The sequence below is a fragment of the Glycine soja genome, chromosome 12 (assembly GCF_004193775.1).
Source record: "Glycine soja cultivar W05 chromosome 12, ASM419377v2, whole genome shotgun sequence".
Classification (NCBI taxonomy): domain Eukaryota; kingdom Viridiplantae; phylum Streptophyta; class Magnoliopsida; order Fabales; family Fabaceae; genus Glycine; species Glycine soja.
This window is the reverse complement of record NC_041013.1, coordinates 18,678,973-18,698,757: the sequence shown is the minus strand read 5'-3', so window position 1 is coordinate 18,698,757 and position 19,785 is coordinate 18,678,973. Positions and strand designations below refer to the sequence as shown.

At 36.1% G+C, this 19,785-nt stretch overlaps 1 protein-coding gene across 1 annotated transcript; it reads right to left on the bottom strand.

Annotated features, from left to right (window-relative positions):
* Positions 1–4,598: 4,598 nt before the first annotated feature.
* LOC114378850 lies at positions 4,599–5,760 on the bottom strand. Its single transcript, XM_028337449.1, has 3 exons — positions 5,500–5,760; positions 5,044–5,407; positions 4,599–4,702 (listed from the first exon to the last, which is right to left on the bottom strand). Exons 1-3 carry the CDS (start codon positions 5,758–5,760, stop codon positions 4,599–4,601), a joined length of 729 nt encoding a protein of 242 aa, XP_028193250.1.
* Between the last annotated feature and the right edge of the window lie 14,025 nt (positions 5,761–19,785).

Here is a 19,785-nt window from a genome sequence, read left to right as displayed (position 1 = left end):
ACTTTACCATACATTTACACACACACACACACAAGTAACTAACATGAAACAAGGCATAAGAGTAAACAATTCAAATATATTAAAAAAAGTAGAAAGCAAATATACTGGACTCAATTATATGAAACAAATTACCATAAGTAAATATATATTATAGTAACTAAAGTTTCTGTTGAAAATACATTTCCAAACTAACATGCATAATATGATATTATTAACATGAGTTAATCTCAAATATTTTTAAAACATATATGTGTGTGTGTGTGTGTGTGTGTGTGTGTGTGTGTGTGTGTGTGTGTGTGTGTGTGTGTGTGTGTGTGTGTGTGTGTGTGTGTGTGTGTGTGTGTGTGTGTGTGTGTGTGTGTGTGTGTGTGTGTGTGTGTGTGTGTGTGTGTGTGTGTGTGTGTGTGTGAGTTTGAAAATACCCTTTGATCTATATATGTTAAATATAAGTTTTTGTATTTTTCCATGTATAAACAAAAAAAAAAGGTAACTAGGTGAATGTTAAATTTACATTGATTGCGAATTTGGTTAAGCGAATTGATATATACAAACACACACCAGAAAGTATATAAAATAATTGTGGACTTGTTTAAAATGGTTATATTATATTAATTCATATATATTTTTGTCCACTTTACTATTGCTCCTTGAGAAGAATGGCCAATAAGTTCCTGTTCCAGCATGATCCTAGTGATACAAGGGATGGAAAACATCCAATAGTAATTTCAGCATGGTTAATATTTTTGTCCATTAACTATTAAAATTCACGCCACACATCCAATAATGGTACAAAGGGTGTGCCTCAACAGGTGCAATTGGATGCCATAAAAATTCATATTCATATATCTAATAATACAAATATTACATGAATTGAAAGACAACTCATATATCTGAGATTCATATTTTAAGCCATGAAAAGAGAATACAGTTACCAAACATTAAAAAAGGAATTTGCCACAACTCAGAAAAAAAGGAATCACGATAACACCCGTGCCCGCTTAAAACAAATGAATTTAATAATTTATTTGATTGAATTTAAATACAAGAGAAGGAAAAGAGAAAATTCACTTCCCGTAAACCCCTCCTTACTTAACATCATCAATTCACGCTAATTAGAAAAAGTCCCAATTTCTAGGGTTCACACTTAATATAAGAACATATCAATTTCACAACAATTTCGCATCGGGACATCAATTGGTCCATCAAACATTGTCAATTTGCAAATAAAAGCATAACAACATAATTGAATTTCATAAAATAGGAAAAAATAATCCAAAATTTATCCTCTAGGGATCCCTACTCATGTTTATTCTAATCCTCAGGTGTGAGTAACTCATGCCTTACCTCGATGTAGTCACTCAAGAGTTTTCCCTTAGCAATGCTGGTATTTCCAGTGCTCTCTAGAGCTCCTCCGGTTGCTCTATCAGGATTCTTAAGCATCAGAGAAAAAGAAACAGAGAACGTAGAAAGTGTTTTGTAAAACTACTTTGAAGGTTAAAAGCTCATTTATATAGCGAGAAATCTGATGACTTAATTCTTATTCCGATTTTATTAATTATAAAAAACACTTTTTTTCTCTCTATTAAATAAAAAGGATAAATAAACATTTCTCTTATTTTCTAAAAACTCATATTTATTATTTATTCTAAACCTTTATTTTTATTTAAATAAAAACTTAATTAAAAAGCCTTTTAATTAATTTTTACAAAAAGAAAATGGGGTGTTACAACTCCACCGAAGTTTTGCCTCAAAACTTACCAATGGTGGATATGCATCACACATCTGGCCCTCTAACTCCTAGGCAGCATCCTCACTCGAAGCGCGCCCCCATACCACTTTAACCATGGGAATATTTTTCCCCCTCAGTTGCTTGACCATACAGTCGTTTATCCTTAGTTGCAGTATTTCATATGTCAAGTTCTCTTTCACTTGGACATCATCCAACTCGATCATGTGCACCATATCATAAACATATTTCATGAGCTGAAAGATATGGAAGGCACTATGGAGATTAGAGAGAGATGATGGCAAGGCCACCTAATACGCAATTGGGCCGAAACAAAGGGACTAATGAATCTAGGTGTGAGCTTATGAGACTTCAACGCCCTGCCAACCCCATTCCACGGAGTGACTATCAAGAATACATGATCACCTACAACAATTCAAGGTCATTTCTTCTTCCATCGTGGTAGCTCTTCTACCTACTTTGGGCTGCCCTTATCCTCTCCTGGATCAACTTGACCTTTTCAATGGTCTACTAAACCACCTCAGGTCCTAAGGCAATGGTGTCACTGAGATCTACCCAAAATAGAGGTGTACTACATCTCATACCATACAACGCTTGGTAAGGTGCCATACCTATACTAGAGTGAAAACTATTGTTGTATATAAACTCTATCAAGGGTAAGAAACTATCCCAGCTACCCGCTTGCTCTAACACATAGGCTCTCAAAAGGTCCTCTAATGACTGGATGGTATGCTTGGCCTAATCATTGGTCTATGAATGATAAGCAGAACTCAACCTAAGTTTGGTTCCCAAGGATTTATGGAGACTCTCCCAAATTCTAGAGGTAAACCTGGGGTTTCTCTCATAAACTATGCTAGAAGGCACACCATGTAGTCTAACTATCTCATTGATATACAAGCTAGTCAACCTCTCTAAGGAATACTTAATGTTAATTAGGATGAAGTGAGAAAATTTTGTCAACCTGTCCACAACGATCCAAAGGGAATCCAATCCCTTTAGGGTCCTAGGTAACCCCACAACAAAATCCATAGAGATGCTATCATACTTCCACTCAGGTACCTCTAAAGGTTGCAAATTCCATGAAGGCTTTTGGTGTTCTATATTAGCTTTCTAACACACTAGGCAAGCAGGGACAAACTCATTAACCTTCCTCTTCATACTCGGCCACCAAAACATCTACATAAGGTGCTCAGACTACTCATATGACCCTCTTCCAAGATCGCTTTCCTAAGGTCGGGTACACTAGAAACACACACCCTATCCTGGAATCTCAAGACTTCATCAAGCCCCACTTTAAAATTAATCTCTCTCATTGCAGTTATGAACTCTAACTGGGTTGACAAGAATGGGTCAGACTTCTGACCCTCACGAATCTTGCTCAAGAGGTCACTCGTGACTCTCAACATACCCAACTTAATGCTACCAAAGGTGATCTCACATGCTAAACTCATGTCTTTAAACTACTATAGGAGGTCTAACTTTCTAACCATTAAAGAAAACACTTGAAGGGATTTCCTACTCAAGTCATCAACTACTACATTGGCTTTACTTGGGTGATAGATAAGCTCAAAATTATAATCCTTAAGGAATTCTAACCATCTCCTCTGCCTCATGTTAAGCTCTTCCTAATCAAACATGTATCTAAGGCTCTTATGGTCAATAAACACCTCAAATTTTGATCCATAAAGATAATGCCTCCAAATCTTAAAAGCATACATTATGACTACTAACTTGAGATTATGTGTAGGATAATTCTTCTCATGAATCTTGAGCTGTTGGGAAGCATAGGCCACTACTTGGCCCCGCTACATAAGCACTCCACCCAAACCCATCTTGGATGCATCATAATACACCACAAAGGGGTTTGCTCGAGTCGAGTAACACTAAAACTGGTGCAGTGGTCAACCTCTCCTTAAGGGTAAGCAAACTACTCTCACACTGGGCATCCCACACAAAAGCATGATCGTTACGAGTCAACTTGGTCAAAGGTAAGGCTAGCTTAGAAAAATCCTCTTTGAACCTATAGTAGTAACCTGCTAACCCAAGGAAGGTCCTAATCTCAAGCACTGACTTAGGGAACTCTCAGCTCATAACGACTTCTACCTTAGAAGGATCTACTGCTATTCCCCCTCTAGATATAACATGACCCAAAAAACTCACCTCTTCTAGCCAAAACTCACACTTACACAACTTGGCGTACAACCTATTGTCCTTGAGGGTCTACAACACAACCTTTAGATGCTCCTCAAGTTCCTCCCTATTCTTGGAATCACTAAGGTATCATTTATGAAGACCACTACAAAGCTATCTAGGTAGGGATGAATGATCCTGTTCATGTAGTCCATGAACACACCAGGGGCATTGGTCACACCAAAAGGCATAACCAGGTACTCATAATTGCCATAATGAGTCCTAAAGACAGTCTTTGGAATATCCTCAAAATTCACTTCAATATGGTTGTAATCGAACGTAAGATCTATCTTACTGAACACACAAGCCCCCACTAACTAGTCCATCAGGTCATCTATACTAGGCAAAGGGTACCTATTGTTAATCGCCACCTTGTTTAGCTGACGATAGTCTACACATAGCTTTATGGTCGCATCCTTCTTCTTGACTAACAACACCGACACTCCCCAGGGTGACACACTACACTAGGTCTCACAAACTGTTTCTCTAAGTGCTCTTTGATCTAACTATTTCTTAAGCTTGCTCAGCTCTATAGGGGACATCCTATAAGGTGATAAGGATATAGGTCCAATATCAAGCACTAGGTCAATGAAGAACTCAACCTCTCTCACAGTTGGTAACCCAAACACCTCCAGAAACTCCCTCCCCAAGGGTATATCCCTCATAGGGTTTTGGTCTCAGCACTCATACTAGCTAAGATCATGTATACATGTGCATCCTCTCTCAAAGATGCTTCAACCTGGTTAGCAGACAAAAATATATCACCTTCACACACACCAAAATCAATGAAGACAACCAATTTCTCAAAATAGTTCAATAAGATGTGGTTGGAAGATAAACAGTCCATACCAAAAATAACATCAATTTGGCTCAAAGGTAAAACAACCAAAAAAATTAGAAACTGTTTATCAGAAATTAAGATAGGACATTGCTAGTGCACATCAAAAGTTAAAACAAACCCACTAGCAGGTGTATTGATAATCAAGTCAAATTTCAAAGAAGACACAGGCAAAGCAAGTTTTTCAACATAGACACGAAAATAAATGAATGTGTCACACTTGAATCACACAATACAACTAAGGTCACTTGACTTATGAAACACATACCTTGGATGAGATCATCGAACTGTGCGACATCAACACCACTAAGAGCAAACATTCTCCTCATTGTCCTCGGTCGTCCACTTTGGTTATTAAGACTCCTACTACTCTTTTCCCTCCTGGGATGTGGGCAGCTAGTACTGATATGGCCCTTACCTCGGTAGTTGAAACAAGTCACGTCACTATTTGGGTACTCACGAGCAAAATGACCAACCTTACCACACTTAGCACATCGAGATGGAGTAGCAACTCTAGTCGAAGCACCACCCCCACAACCTCTATGAATAGGCTGAGGCACCCTGCTAGCTGGATGAGAACTCCCACCACCTAGTTGAAATCCTCTACTGGTGGGTTGGAATCCATCGGTTCTCTATCCCCCAAAACGATTGTCATATTTCCCAAGAGGGGCACTGATGCATGTTTCCATCAGGCATAATATGGCTTAGCATAACTGTGAGTCACATGATTCTTCTCTTTCCTATGACCGGCATTAGCATTCCTATAGAATGCGTCCTTCTCCCGCTGATACTCGTCAAACACTCTGCACATGTTGTTCAGTTGTGCAAAGTTATGGATATCATGGCAGTTCACCATCATCTTCACTTCTAGTCCCAGGCCATTGATAAACTTCACACATTTGGTCATCTCCCTAGCTTCCCCTTGATAATGAGGAAAATACTTGACTAGGTTCTTAAACCTAGCTGCATACTCTGTCACCACCATTTTCCTCTATTTCAGCTCGAGGAACTCCATCTCTTTCTTATTCTTCACATCTTATGGAAAATAATTCTCCAGAAAAGTCTGTCTGAAAGTCTCCCATGGGACAACAACACCACCAGCTCCCTTCAAATGTAGATGGGTGTTCTCCCACTAGTACTCTACCTCATATGCTAGCATGTGAGTAGCAAACCACACCTTCTACTGGTCCTGACACTCCATTACCCAGAAGTCTCAATCTCCCTCAGACAAAGCTCAGTACCCTCAAGATATAACCCCTTTTAAAGGTAGATAGGTCATTCCACTAAAAGTGATCTAAACCATGGTACATAGCTGCTCCTCCACCGCCTCCTTGATTAGCCATGACTTACGCCAGGTTGTTCAGAGCCTTGGTAAGAAGTCATTCACATTCATTTCCTGCAACCATCACTTCTAATGTCAAGTAACAAGCAAAATAATTGAGAAACGTACAAACACAACAGAGTAAGTCTCTAAACATAATGAAACAAGGCACACAACACGTACAACAACACATCAGAGTACACAAGGAAACATAGAAAGCTCATAACACACATGGTTGAAAGGTTCGACCTGCTCTTATACCACTTAATGTAACACCCTTTATCCCACACACATATATAGTAATAAAAAAGGAATATAAATGCAGAATTAATTAAAAGTTTTAAAAAACATTTAAATAAAAGCATTTCAAAAAGGGTAAAAGTTTCACATTCAATTTTCAAATATCATAATAAAAATTGTCCAAATAAATAATAAAATCATCTTAGCTCAAACAAGGTTGTCCAAACTAAATGAAATGAAGTTAAACTAAAAGCAGAAAACATAAAACAACTATACTATTCATGGAACTATAACATATGAAATAAATCCCCATTCCTCAATGTCACATCTATCAGAGCATACCCTTGACAAGGGCTAAGCCTCTCCATCTCTGCATGGAACTCATCATATGATGTGATGTAAGCTCCCTTGGAGCTTGTAGGCCTAGGATCTTCTTCATCAATGGATTCATTTGCTTCTTGGAAGATGAATGGCAGCGGAATGGAGAAAGGAAGAGAGAGAGGAGATGCCACTTCAAGGAGAAGATGAGTCTAGAAGAAGCTCACCACCATAGGAGGCCATGGATAAGAGCTTGGAGGAAGAAGGAGATGAATGAAGGGAGAGGAAGAGAAGAGCACGAAATTTTGTGCTCTAAATGAGCTTTGAAATCTGAAGTTTAATATTCAAATCATCAAAGTTCAAAAAAATGCATACACATGACCTCTATTTATAGCCTAAGTGTCACACAAATTTGGAGGGAAATTTGAATTTCAATTCAAATTTCACTTGAATTTGAAATTGAATTTGTGGAGCCAAACTTTGGAGCCAAAATTTCACTAATTATGATTAGTGAATTTTAGTTATAGTTCAGCCCACTAATCCAAGATCAATTCCAAGATTCTCCACTAAGTGTGCTTAGGTGTCATGAGGCATGTAAAGCATGAAGGACATGCACAAAGTGTGACTATATGATGTGGCAATGGGGTGTAGTAAGCAAATGCTCACCTCCCCCTCTAAAATTTAATTGGATTGGGCTTCTACCAATTCAATTAAATTTATTTCCAACCACACACATCAAATATTCACTTAGTGCATATGAAATTACAAAACTACCCCTAATACAAAAACTAGTCTAGATGCCCTAAAATACAAGGGCTGAAAAATCCTATATTTCTAGGGTACCCTACCTACATTATGGATCCCTAAATACAAGACCCAAAATTAATGAAACCTTAATCTAATATGTACAAAGATAAGTGGGCTCATACTTAGCCCATGAGTAAGTTAGGTCACTCTCACTAAGTGAAATCATAGGCAAACCAATCAGGGTCACTCTATTTTGCGAGAATGTTCCAACCATGTGAGATCGGCACAAGCTTAAAGGGGAACTCAAACGTATTTACCCCCAAGGCCTAGACTCCGAGGAGTCCGTCAGGGCCTCCCCCTCCTATTTTAGGTCCAAGCTAGAAAACATTTTAACACATAGACTCTACCTATGAACTGTGCAATACATGCAACTACTCATTTTTTTAAAAATGATTTTAACTCATCGCGCCTTAAGTAATTAAACTTGTCGGGTTCCCATTTTGAAACCCATCACAAAACTTATCGCCCTTAATGGGTCTTACAGTTGTGTGATTGCATAATTCATAACTTACAACTCAATACACATATATCTCAAATCTAACCATAATATTCTCAAACTCCAACACTTGAATAATTTTCGGAATCATACTATAACAACAATACAATATTATAAACATCAAATATTGATATAAATAAATATATAGCTAAATCTACATATATAAAACTAGCACATGTCATACTGGATCTTGAATTTCAATGAAAACTTTCAATGCACCAATTCCAAATAATTATATGAACATTTTACCATACATTTATGTGCATGTGTGTGTGTATATATATATATATAGAGAGAGAGAGAGAGATATGTAACTAACATGAAACAAGGCATAAGACTATAGAATTGAAATATATATAAAAAAGAAGTAGAAAACAAATCTATTGGACTCAATTATATAAAAGAAATAATCATAAGTAAATATCTATAAAACAAATAATCATAAGTTGTCGTTGAAAATAACTTTACAAACTAACATGCATAATATGATACTTTTAACATGAATGAATCTTAAATAAAGCATGAGTAACTCATTCCTTACCTCGATGTAGTCACTCAAGCATTCTCCATTTGCAATGGCGACGTTTTCGATGCTCTCTAGAGCTACTCTTCCGATTGCTCTATTAGGATTCTCGAGCATCAGAGAAAATGAAACAGAGAACGTAGAAAATGCTTTGTAAAACTGCTCTGAGGGTTTAAAGCTCCTTTATATGGTGAGAAATGTGATGACTTAATTCTTATTCCTATTTTTTTAGTTTATTTTATTAATTATAAAAAACACTATTTCTAAAACTCTCTTTTTATTTTCCAAAAACTCGTATTTATTATTTATTCTAAACTTCCATTTTTATTTAAATAAAAAACCTTTTTAATTAATTTTTACAGGAAAATGGGGTGTTACCGTGGTGAAGATGGTGGTGTTGGTTCAATAAGTGGGGGTTGATGGTTGAGAGGTGGGGATGCAGGGGCAACAATAGATGCAAGGGCAACAACAACTCCTAAGATAGTCATTTGAGTTTTTTGTAGATTTTGGAGTAGAACAACACTAAAGTTGGAGAACTGCGTTGTGATGGAATTTTGCATTGAAAGCCTAAATTGCTCATTTTCTTGCCTCTGTCGTTCAATGAAGGAATCCATTGCTTGACCTATCATATCTTGGACTTGATCTCTAGTCATAGCAGAGGGATGAGCATAGTTGAGTGGGGTAGGACCTGAACTAGTGGAGTAGACAATTATAGCATGAGGTGCACCCTTCTCATTTGACATAGCTCCATTTGAGGTTGTGGATGCTTGTTGTATTCTTGGCAAGCATACCAAGTCACACAAATAGTATAAAATGGAAGTTTAACTATTGTATCCAAGACTCTTGTAATACTCAATGAAATAACAATGTTCATAACTATGGCTTTGGGAAACTACAATTATAATTTGATTAAAATTCGAAAATGTAAATAGCAATAACATAAATAAACAAAAACTATTTTTGGCATTTTTACAAACATATGCAGTAAAATAACAAAGGATAAAAGATTTGGGATTGATTTTACTAAAGCACCTCTTCATGCAAACAAATATCACTAATCTAGATCAAAGCCCAATTATTATCATTAACTCACAAAAATACTCAAACCCCAATCCGTCAAATGGAAAGAATCTAAGTCCCTTGACCAAACTATCAATCCCTTGATTAGTTTAATCAAATGACTTGCTTTAAGAAGAACAATTAAAAGATGACTAACAAGCTTTATTCCATCCCTAGACACAAAACCCATTAGGTGCTCCTCTCCATTTCTAATTTCAAAAGCATTTCCCAAAGAAAATTTAAACCATAACATCAAGCAAAGGGTGATCAAGCTAAAGAAAACATTAATGATTAGAAGAGAACACTTAATAATGAAAAATAAACACAGATTAAGAATCTAAATATAAACATAAGGATGGGTTCAACTACATCAACCCCCAAAATGGATAAACCTCACTACATGAAACAAAAAGAAGAAAATAAATGAAAAAGAGGATGAAAAATGGTAGGGAATCCATGAAGGGTAAGGGAGAGCTTCCCAAAGAATCTAAATATAAACATAAGGATGGGTTCAACTACATCAACCCCCAAAATGGGTAAACCTCACTACATGAAACAAAAAGAAGAAAATAAATGAAAAAGAGGATGCAAAATGGTAGGGAAGCCATGAAGGGTAAGGGAGAGCTTCCCAGCTGCAACCTAAAAGCAGGCTGAGGCTGAGGTACGCATTGAGCTTAAGGTGCACGCTGATCCTTACATTTCTGACCCCTTAGCCTTGAAAATTTCCTTTGAAATGGCATTGAATTGGATCCCAACACTAGCTATCTTCTTTCTTCATTTATTTCTTCGACAAAATAAACTAAAATTAGATGAAAAATCAAATATTTAAACTATGTTAAAGCTATTCTTACTTATTCAAAACTTAATTGTAAACAAGGTCAAACAAGTTTAAATGTATTCAAATATTAACATAATTGCCCATAAAATGGTCATTAAAATAATGTTCTTAAGGCAATTATCAGTGGACTGTTTAGACGCTGGTTCTTTCTCTTGATGAACAATCTCATCAGCCTGAGCTGTTTTGGACAACTCTAGAATTTCATTCATAACACTAGTGTTTGTGAGATTAATAATAACCTCACGAACAATGTTGTCGTCCACAGCTTTGGCACTAGTAGCAAAAAATGATTCTTCTTCCATCTTGGCTCTTCTTTCCTTCTATGCATCATGGAGCTTAGTCTTATGATCTCCAAGCTCTCTTTCCTCCATTTTGTTTAGATCATAAGTGGTCTCCCATGAAAAATGGTGGGAAGGCTTTTCAAGCAAGTTTCAACATCCTTGGTGAAATATGCACAAGCATCATCAAAATGATACATCTTGACTAGACACTTGAATGAAGTCATGGTGATCAATATTGTTACTTCCATCGTAACTAAATGAGAAAAGAGAGTTTAGAGATCATAAGACTTTAAAATCATATGCATGTAGAGCTTGAACGAGCTTTTTTCCATTGAACAACGAACTCTAGTTCCTTGAATAGTTCACCACTTCCACTTTTATCTGTCTAGAAGGCATTTCTTCGTAATAGCAAAGTTAAAAACACTTCTTCTTTCCAGCATCACAAATTGGTAGACGAGGGCACACCTTGTTCATAACAACTTTGATGTCGATGACCTTTGCGATGTGCAACCTATCCCTCCAAGCATTGAGTAGTCTAACAAGTAGAGGTCTAGGTCTACTGGATTAACAGGTAAGAGCTTTGTAAATGGCGTCCAGATGTTGACCTTTTTTCTGAAACTCACTCATGGGTGGTTATACTTCTTATGAAGGATTTCTCCTATGTTTCTCAAAAAAATCCCAAGGGATACTTTTTTGAGTGCTCCTTTTGTCTTTCTAGAGGTTTTTCCATATACTTCTAGTGTGATCTCAATGGATGGACAAATTCATTGTTGGGTTTCAGGCACCAACCAATGTGGTTGCATTTTGATGACTTTAGATTGTGCTGGATGTGTCCACTAAGGAGGTGCTAAATGATCTATGGCATTTGATGAAAGAGCCTTGAATATTTTAGATGGTGTATGCACATAGTCATGCCTTGTCCATTCTGGTGCTTGTACAAAAACAGACTCTATAGAGATAGGCTTTCCTTGGACATCTTCAAAGAAAGGAGATGAAGATTAAGGATTACCTAAAATGAATACCAAAGGAAACCTCTGAGAAATCGTTAAAGGTACCTTTTGTTGCAAAAAACTCCTAAATCTATCTAGGTGTGTGAGAGATAGAGGTAGACGTTTTTTTTGTTGCAGTGAATGGACGCTTGCCGTAGTGGAAAGACATGAGCATCTTCAGTAGACTCATTGTCTAATGAGGATAGAGGAGCATATTCCTTGTCTCCAACAATAGGAATATAACAATCTTTGTCACCAATCTTGGGATTAGCTTTGGTGGCTCTAGTCTTGACTCGTCTTGGAACAACAGACAAAATGACAACATCTTTGGTTGTAGCTGCTAGTTTGGCAATCCTTTCTTTCTTGGGGGTAGAAACAACTTAGGCAATAGCCTTTCATTTTTGAAGGACAATCTGGACATTGTTTTCATCATCATCGACAATTTCATTGAGTTCTTTCAACCTCTGAGGAACAAACTTTTGAGGAGCATTGGCAACTAGATGAGTAGGAGTTGACACTCTAGACTACTCATGTATTCTCTTAGTTCAGTGATACTCGGTCAATAAATCTTCTTCCTTGTCCTTCCTTTGGGGTTGCTTCTTTGTCCTTTTCTTCTTCTGCTGGTCATTCATAATCTTCTAGATCTTTTTGACAATCCCAAAGCTATTTAGACCCTTGCCTTCACCAACCATAGCATTGGCTAGCCTTTTAGGATTTCTTTTGTTGATTGCATCCTCATCCACTTAAAGAGCCTCCTTTAGAGTTTGTTCCATCATTACCTTCATAGATTTTAGGTTAGTTTTGCTAAATTTTTTCTGCTTAGCAACAATTGAACCTTTGGCTATGATGGTGTGATTAGAGTCTTTGTCCATCCTACCAAAGACATGATAAACTCCTTAATCCCAAAGCATCTTATTTATCAGGGCAGCATAATAAATGTCGTCCGGTCCACCTAAGCCCTTTAGATTTTTTTGGATGTTGATGTAGAAGGTGTGAGGTAGGTTGAATGGAAAGTTTTCTATTAAGTGGAAGAGCATAAACTTATGTAGATCAGACAGAGTTGTCTTCGACCAAACTTTGTGAAGAATACTCTTGTTAAGAATGTTTTCCCTTTCAAACATCAAGTTATAGACGATGGTCTCTTGATCACCTGTATTTTCTATGTTTTCCTTGTAAAGTGCTCTTGCAACATTGGAGTCATAGTTATTCTCCCACCCTTCATGGTATGTGCTCCCTTCATCAAGGCAGCCTGTGGCCTTGTCTATAGAGTCACTGGAAAGCACCACCTTTGCTCCTAGAGCCTTGGATACTATAGTTTTCCTGTTCATTAATTATGCATTCCTCTATAACATTCTGATATGTTTTGGGTAGATGGTCTGAGGCTCATTGAAGAAGAGGCTTGCCCCACAAAAAAGTATTGTCTTGTGGAGTTTGAGACCTACGTTTTCTAGTTTATTGATGTCAAAGAAGTGTTCTACATGGGTTGAGGGTTCATTATTAGTGTGGATGGTGGTTATCTCCATGGTGGGAATGGTCTCAGCTAAGGTTGAGTTTGAAATGACCATTAGAGAAGGCCGAGGTAGGGTTTGGATACAAAGAAGGAAGATGAAGTGTTTTATGATAGAGGAAAAGAGTGATTCCAAAAGCCTCTTTTTAAGGGTCTATTATGGGCTTTTGAAAAGCAATCATTAGGCTCGTTGTCCAAGAGCTAACTTAGAATAAAGTGTTACAACATCTTTTTATAGATACGTTGTGTTTAACTTAATAAATGAAAATGTTTATGTGAGCATCCATATGTTGAACAATGTTGTGTGTGCTAAGATTCATTAGATGATATGTCCTTTGATGCAATAGTTAAACCACAATATACTTTTTCAATTTGCAACTCTATGACAACACTCATTAAAACGATAAGGGTAACAACTATACAATCAACTTCTTATCATATCCTAAACATCAAGGTACCTTCAATCTCTTCTTATCTCCCTTTTCTCGACTCAACCTCGATCTACAAAGTCAGAATGTTGGATCTTCATTCTCAATTAAATCATGAATATAAACACATAACCTCATAACATGGAGAACAAGAACATAAAATACAACTTAAACATTTCATGAAACTTGGTATCAAGAGGGAAAGTCATTTCATGAAACTTGCATGTGCACCCTCACAACTTTATCAAGATTCATTTTTTCTTCAAAACACTCATCCCATTTAAAAGCAAGGATGATAAAGAAACAACTCATCTACATGGATCAAACGAATCACATAGAAATCGAAGGCAATTTATCCATAAGGAAATAATTGCTCAAAACATGTTCAATTAATTCATTTTCTCCGAAGACATAGAGACAAGAAGGAATCCATGTCACCACATGATTTGAAAAGGAAAAATGTATGTAAGTTACTCATGCATACGGAATCATAAAGACTCTAATGAGTAAAGCAAACAAAATAACACAAGAAGGGGGATTAAATGGTGTTTTCAAATAAACATAGATTCCTTTTAAATTGTTTCTCAAATTCCAAAGATGGTTCAAAAAAAGATTGTTTAGAATGAAAATACTTTGTGTTTAGAAGAGAACTTTATTAGTTTCTGGAAAATATAATTTTAGAATGAAAATCTCAAATCTTTTGATTATAGACACAAGTCTTTCTCTGAAATCTTCTTAGTAAGATTTTATTAAAATTTTTCTTGATGATTAACTTATAATAGTAGTGTTTAGTAACATATTAGATAATAAATCATAAGTGTGGAGAAGGAAGAAGATAACACAATGGATATATACTGGTTCATCCCAAGTCACAGTGCTATGTCGAGTCCTCACCCAAACTAGTGAGATTTCACTATCGCAACTCTAGTTACACTGGTACACAATAGCACAACACCTCAACTCAAGGTTTCAACGACCTAGAACTTCACCTAAGTCCTAGAACAACATTTTAAAAATTATTCAGTGACAATTCCACTGACTTAAGGTATACACATTTGCTCCCTCACCATAGCACCAACACTTGGCCTTGGATTGGAGTCTTATACTAGGCTATAGCAAAAAGGTTTTTGTGTAAAGGTACTTCACATATATAGGTTCTTCTTAAAATAGGAGTTTTCTACTAGGAATACATATCTCACTTCTCACATATTTACAATGTAATCTTAAGTTGGAAGTGGGTCACTCTCAACAGAAAGGTAAAAGCAGATTTTCTCACTCAGAGGAGGCTAGTGTTTACAATTCTTGCTTCAATGGAGTTGCTTGCTTTGAATGGCAACTTGGACCTCTTTAAGAAGGCTTTCAACAAACTATCTATTTGATGTAAGGACCACACTGTGCTTTGTTGCAGGAGTTCGGACATTGTGCCAACAATGCTATGTTCAGTCAGAATTCAAAAGTCATTATGAAATTTTCATTCTAAAGTACAACTTAGTGAAACATATATTATAAAAATTTCCTGATATGTTTGTTGAGTAAAGATCTTGATGTGTAGCAATTGTTTTTTTAATAAAGATTGATGATGTGTCTTTGTAGATAGTTTAGCTTCATTCTTCTTCATTATAGGACACAAGTTTATTCATAATTGATCCTTCAATGCCAGCTATTGTAGTTGTGATATATTATCCTTTGTTTAGTATTTTGAAATCTGTTTGATTAAAGGATAAAACTCAGCTTCTTCATTATCTTGAATCATTAAATTAAGCAATCTTCAGCCTTCTGATGAATCCTAAGAATATGACTCATGTGGAAGTCTAGAAGAGTTTCAATACCTTCATTAAATGTTATGATTTCAAGACTTTTGATTATACCTCAGAAAGTGTATCATATGGATAGCTTGATTCTACCAAGCTTTGTTTTGATCAGAGTTTCAAAGGTTTTATTGCTTTGAAAGATAGTTTGGTGTAGAGAGATTCAAGTCTTGATGCAGATAAGATATTCTTGGCTTTGATCAAATGTATATTGACACAAAGAAACCTTCAGATGTCTATTTCTAATGTAACTTCATTCTCAAACATGACTCATTTTTTATTTACTATTGTTTCTTCAGTTTGAAGCTTTGTAGAATTTCTTTGCAATTTCATATCATGGTAACTTTAGACGAAAGCTTTGGTCATCAACATATGTGCTTCAATTTATCTTCTAAAAATTACTTCACTTTTATGCAAATTGCTTCCTTTCTGAACACATCAAAATGCTAGACTTGTCTTTGGTTTATCATTTATCACTAAAACACCAGCAAGCAAGTTAGTCTACATATCTTTCTTTGTCATCCTTATAATTTGCATGACTAATGGTTTGTCATCTTTCCCTGTATCATCAGTATTACCAGTAGATTTGGATCCTACCTTGCCATTAGTTGCCGTTGTGCGAGTATTTGTAGCTGCATTATGAGTGACAGTCCTTCCAGGGGCAATTTCATGATCATGTTGTCCCTCATAGGTAGTTATTATAGTTTTTGAATCATGAGAGGCCCTTTCCACATTATTTTTGACAGGCCATCCAAGATTCGAGCATTGATAATAAATTCTGGAAGAGTGGAGAGAAAATGCAGTCAAATTAATTTAAAACATTTGTGAACATTGACATGGCATGGTTATAGGAGTACACAGGTTTCTGTCATTGCTTACATGAGTGATTAACTATTTTTCTGATTTTATGGAATCAATGGTGGATTCAAACCAATCATGATGGGTTCTGAAAACATGAGGAAATAGGAATTTTTCCATGTGGACTATCTATGTGGAACTCTCAGTATTGTCATGAAGAGCCAATAGAAACCAATGAGTAATAAGGAACATAAATGAGATTGGAAACACTTAGTTAGGCTTAGGGTTCATCATTGTTTATGCAACTAAAAATGAAAATTTCTAAGTTTGAACAAGTTGATCATATTATGCAGCATATATAAGAATTTTCATAGGTGATGATCCCTTTCTTTACATACGTAAAATATATAGGTAGAGTTGACTTATTGCCATTTCTCAAGTGAATTCAAGAGCCTTCAGATAATTTTTCACGTTTCATGTGCAACTTCATTAGGGTAGTCAAGAAAGAAAACGACTAGAAAGGAGATTATCGTTAAAATTCATGAGGAATATTTTTAAAAGACAAATTTTACTTTAATTAGTTGCTTTTATTCTTGTCATTAAGATCTCATATCAAATATATATGTTTGTAAATGTTTTCTTGAAATTCTACAACTTGTTCTAAATAGATCTCATATCAACTTGTTCCTGTAAATGTAAAAAAGATATAATGTGGCATTACTTAATTTGAGAATTTAATATAAAAAAAGTTTAAGTTAAATACTACATTTTTATTTTAGCTTAGTTTAATTTTAGAGTATCTCTAATACAAGAACTCAATAGGAGTTTTTATGAACTTTTTTGATGAATCCTTTTGTTACCACAATCAAATCAGCCAAGATCACGGAAACATCCCCTCAAGAAACTCGTCTAAGTTATCATCATCGCCATCAATTTCATGATCACTTGCTGAAGTCAAAGCCTTTTTCCCTTAAATACATGGTCAAAAAAGTTTAAGCTTGTAATAGACAATTAAATTTTTGTGAGTAAGAGCATTTCACAATGAACATTATACAAACTTAGAAGAGAGAGACATAGAAAACCAACGAAAGTAGGGCTACGAATCGTAAGACTTATCATTAATAAAGCGTGTGACGAGGGTGGAGAGCTCCACCGTCTGTTGCCCTAACTCCACAGCCATTGGTTTCTTGTTTGGTTAGGATTCTTCCCGATCTATTGTGTTGTGTCAGAGCAGCAACATCAAAACTAGGGTTTTAAGCGAAATGAAATAGGGGAACTTTTATATGGAGAACAACAACAAGATGATGCCCTCTCCCAATTCCTCTTTCTATCTCTAACACACACACTTTTTAATATAATTCCCTCAATCGAATTTTAATTGATATATCAAACTTTGTGTTATATCACACTTAGCATGGAAATATTTAATTTGTAGGCACTATTTGTGTAGTTGTTTGCATCATGATCACAACATTCGTTATTGGACACTATACTGATCATCATCACAGGTACAAAACCTTTTGACAAACTTTTGTTGCTTATTATTGTTACAAATCTTTTTGTACGTTGTTGTCTGTCATTAATGTAATATGATTTATACACAACTTTTGGTCATCATGAGTGAACCTTAGATTCTTGTTTGAGATTGAATACAATGATTCTTGCGGACAGTTTGCATTAATCGTTGTACTGAATCTTGAATTGTTTGTTTGGACAGTTTGGGAAGACTGATATTTTTATGTTAGATTCATGCGTTAAGGTTAAGATTATTTTGTTGAATTTGATGAAATTTCAAAACAATGCATTTCTAGTTGTTCTTTGAGTGCACACTTGATTGTCGGGAAATTAATGTCACCGCTTTCATGTCATGTACTTAGAGATCAATGCGAAATGCTGCCAAAATTTCATCAAATTTAATAAAATAAGATTTACCTTGACGTATGAAGCTACCATAAAAATATGTCTTCCTTAAATGAAAAAGTGAGATTTTCATGCATCAAATAACTTTTGGAGTATCACGGAGTTATTATTTAGATGGATTAAAGTTGGATGAATGAAAGTCACATGAGCCCTGCATATGATGAAGGCATGGAACAGTTCCTGCAATTTGCTGTGGAAAGAAGTCGACCGGATGAAAACGTGAAATTTTTTTGTCCGTGCATAATAAGAAGAATTATACAACATGGATATGGCATGGTGAATTGAAAGACATGCAGAGTAGGTCCTAATCTAAATCGTTTGATGTAAAAGTGGGAGATCACTTGGAGGATATGATTTGTAACTTTGGACAAGAGTCTTTTCAGCAAGCACATGCCCCTATGTATGATACATTGAAAACTTATTCAAAAAAATTTTTGTATCTGGGGTGCAAGAATTCCTTGATGTTGTTGTTGGCGGTGTTAAGCTTGGTTAATGGGAAGGCCAGATATGGGTGGAGTGACAAAAGTTATAGTTTGCTTCTTAAAGTAGTGCACGATATGCTTCTAGAGGAAAACAAGTTGCCTAAAAGTTACTATCAGGCCGAGAAGATACTGTATAGACATGAATTTCAAGAAATGCCCAAGTGCCCTAGGTGTGGGGTATCACGATACAAAGTGAAGGATGATGCGGAGTATAGTAGTCATGAAAACTCAAACAAGGGCCCCCCAGTGAAGGTGTTGTTGTATCTTCCCATAATTCCAAGGTTTAAGCATATGTTTGCTAATAGAGACGATGTAAAAGACCTTACATGGCATGCAGATGGAAGAAACTGCGATGGAATGCTCCATCATCCGGCTGATTCCTCCCACTGGAAGAAGATTGATCGTTTGTATCCAGATTTCGGCATAGACGCAAGAAATCTTAGGCTTGGACTAGCCACTGATAGAGGCAAGAAATCTTAAGCACTCAACATAGTTTGTGGCTAGTTTTGGTAGTAATTTACAATTTTCCTCCTTGGTTGCGCATGAAGCGAAAATACATGATGTTGTCTATGATGATATCGGGCCCAAGACAGCCAGGAAATAAAATCGATGTTTATCTCAATTCGTTGATTGAAGACTTGACAAAGTTATGGGACGAGGGGGTTTTAGTGTTTGATGGGTTTCGAAATGAGACTTTTCATTTTCGTGCAATGCTTTTTTGTACCATTAATGACTTTCCAGCATATGGGAATTTGAGCGATTACAGTGTTAAGGGTCATCATGCATGCCCCATCTGTGAAGAAGACACCAGCTACTTACAACTGAAGCATGATAGAAAAATAGTCTACACTAGGCATCAATGTTTTCTAAAATCCCATCACCCATACAGGCGATTGGAAAAAGCATTTAATGAAAGTCAAGAGCATGAAACTACACCGATACCATTAACTGGTGTGCAGGTTTTCTAGTAGGTTCAACACCTGAATACTATATTTGGAAAGGCTCAAAAGAAGGAAAAAAGTAAAAGGTGCATATGGAAGAAGAGGTTGATTTTCTTTGTTCTTCCGTACTAGTCTGATCTAGATGTCAAACATTGTATTGATGTTATGCATGTGGAGAAAAATGTATGTGATAGTGTCATTGGGACGCTCCTAAACATTCATGACAAGACGAAAGATGAAGATCTAGCTGAGAT

Excerpts from the sequence above, each read along its gene's own strand:
- LOC114378850 (XM_028337449.1), bottom strand. The coding sequence starts at position 5,760 with ATGGTGGTGACAGAGTATGCAGCTAGGTTTAAGAACCTAGTCAAGTAT. Across the intron at positions 5,408-5,499 it reads ATAGGAAAGAGAAGAATCAT|AGAACCGATGGATTCCAACC; the intron begins GTGACTCACAGT and ends TTTGGGGGATAG. Across the intron at positions 4,703-5,043 it reads GTTCGATGATCTCATCCAAG|GTGATATATTTTTGTCTGCT; the intron begins GTATGTGTTTCA and ends GTGTGTGTGAAG.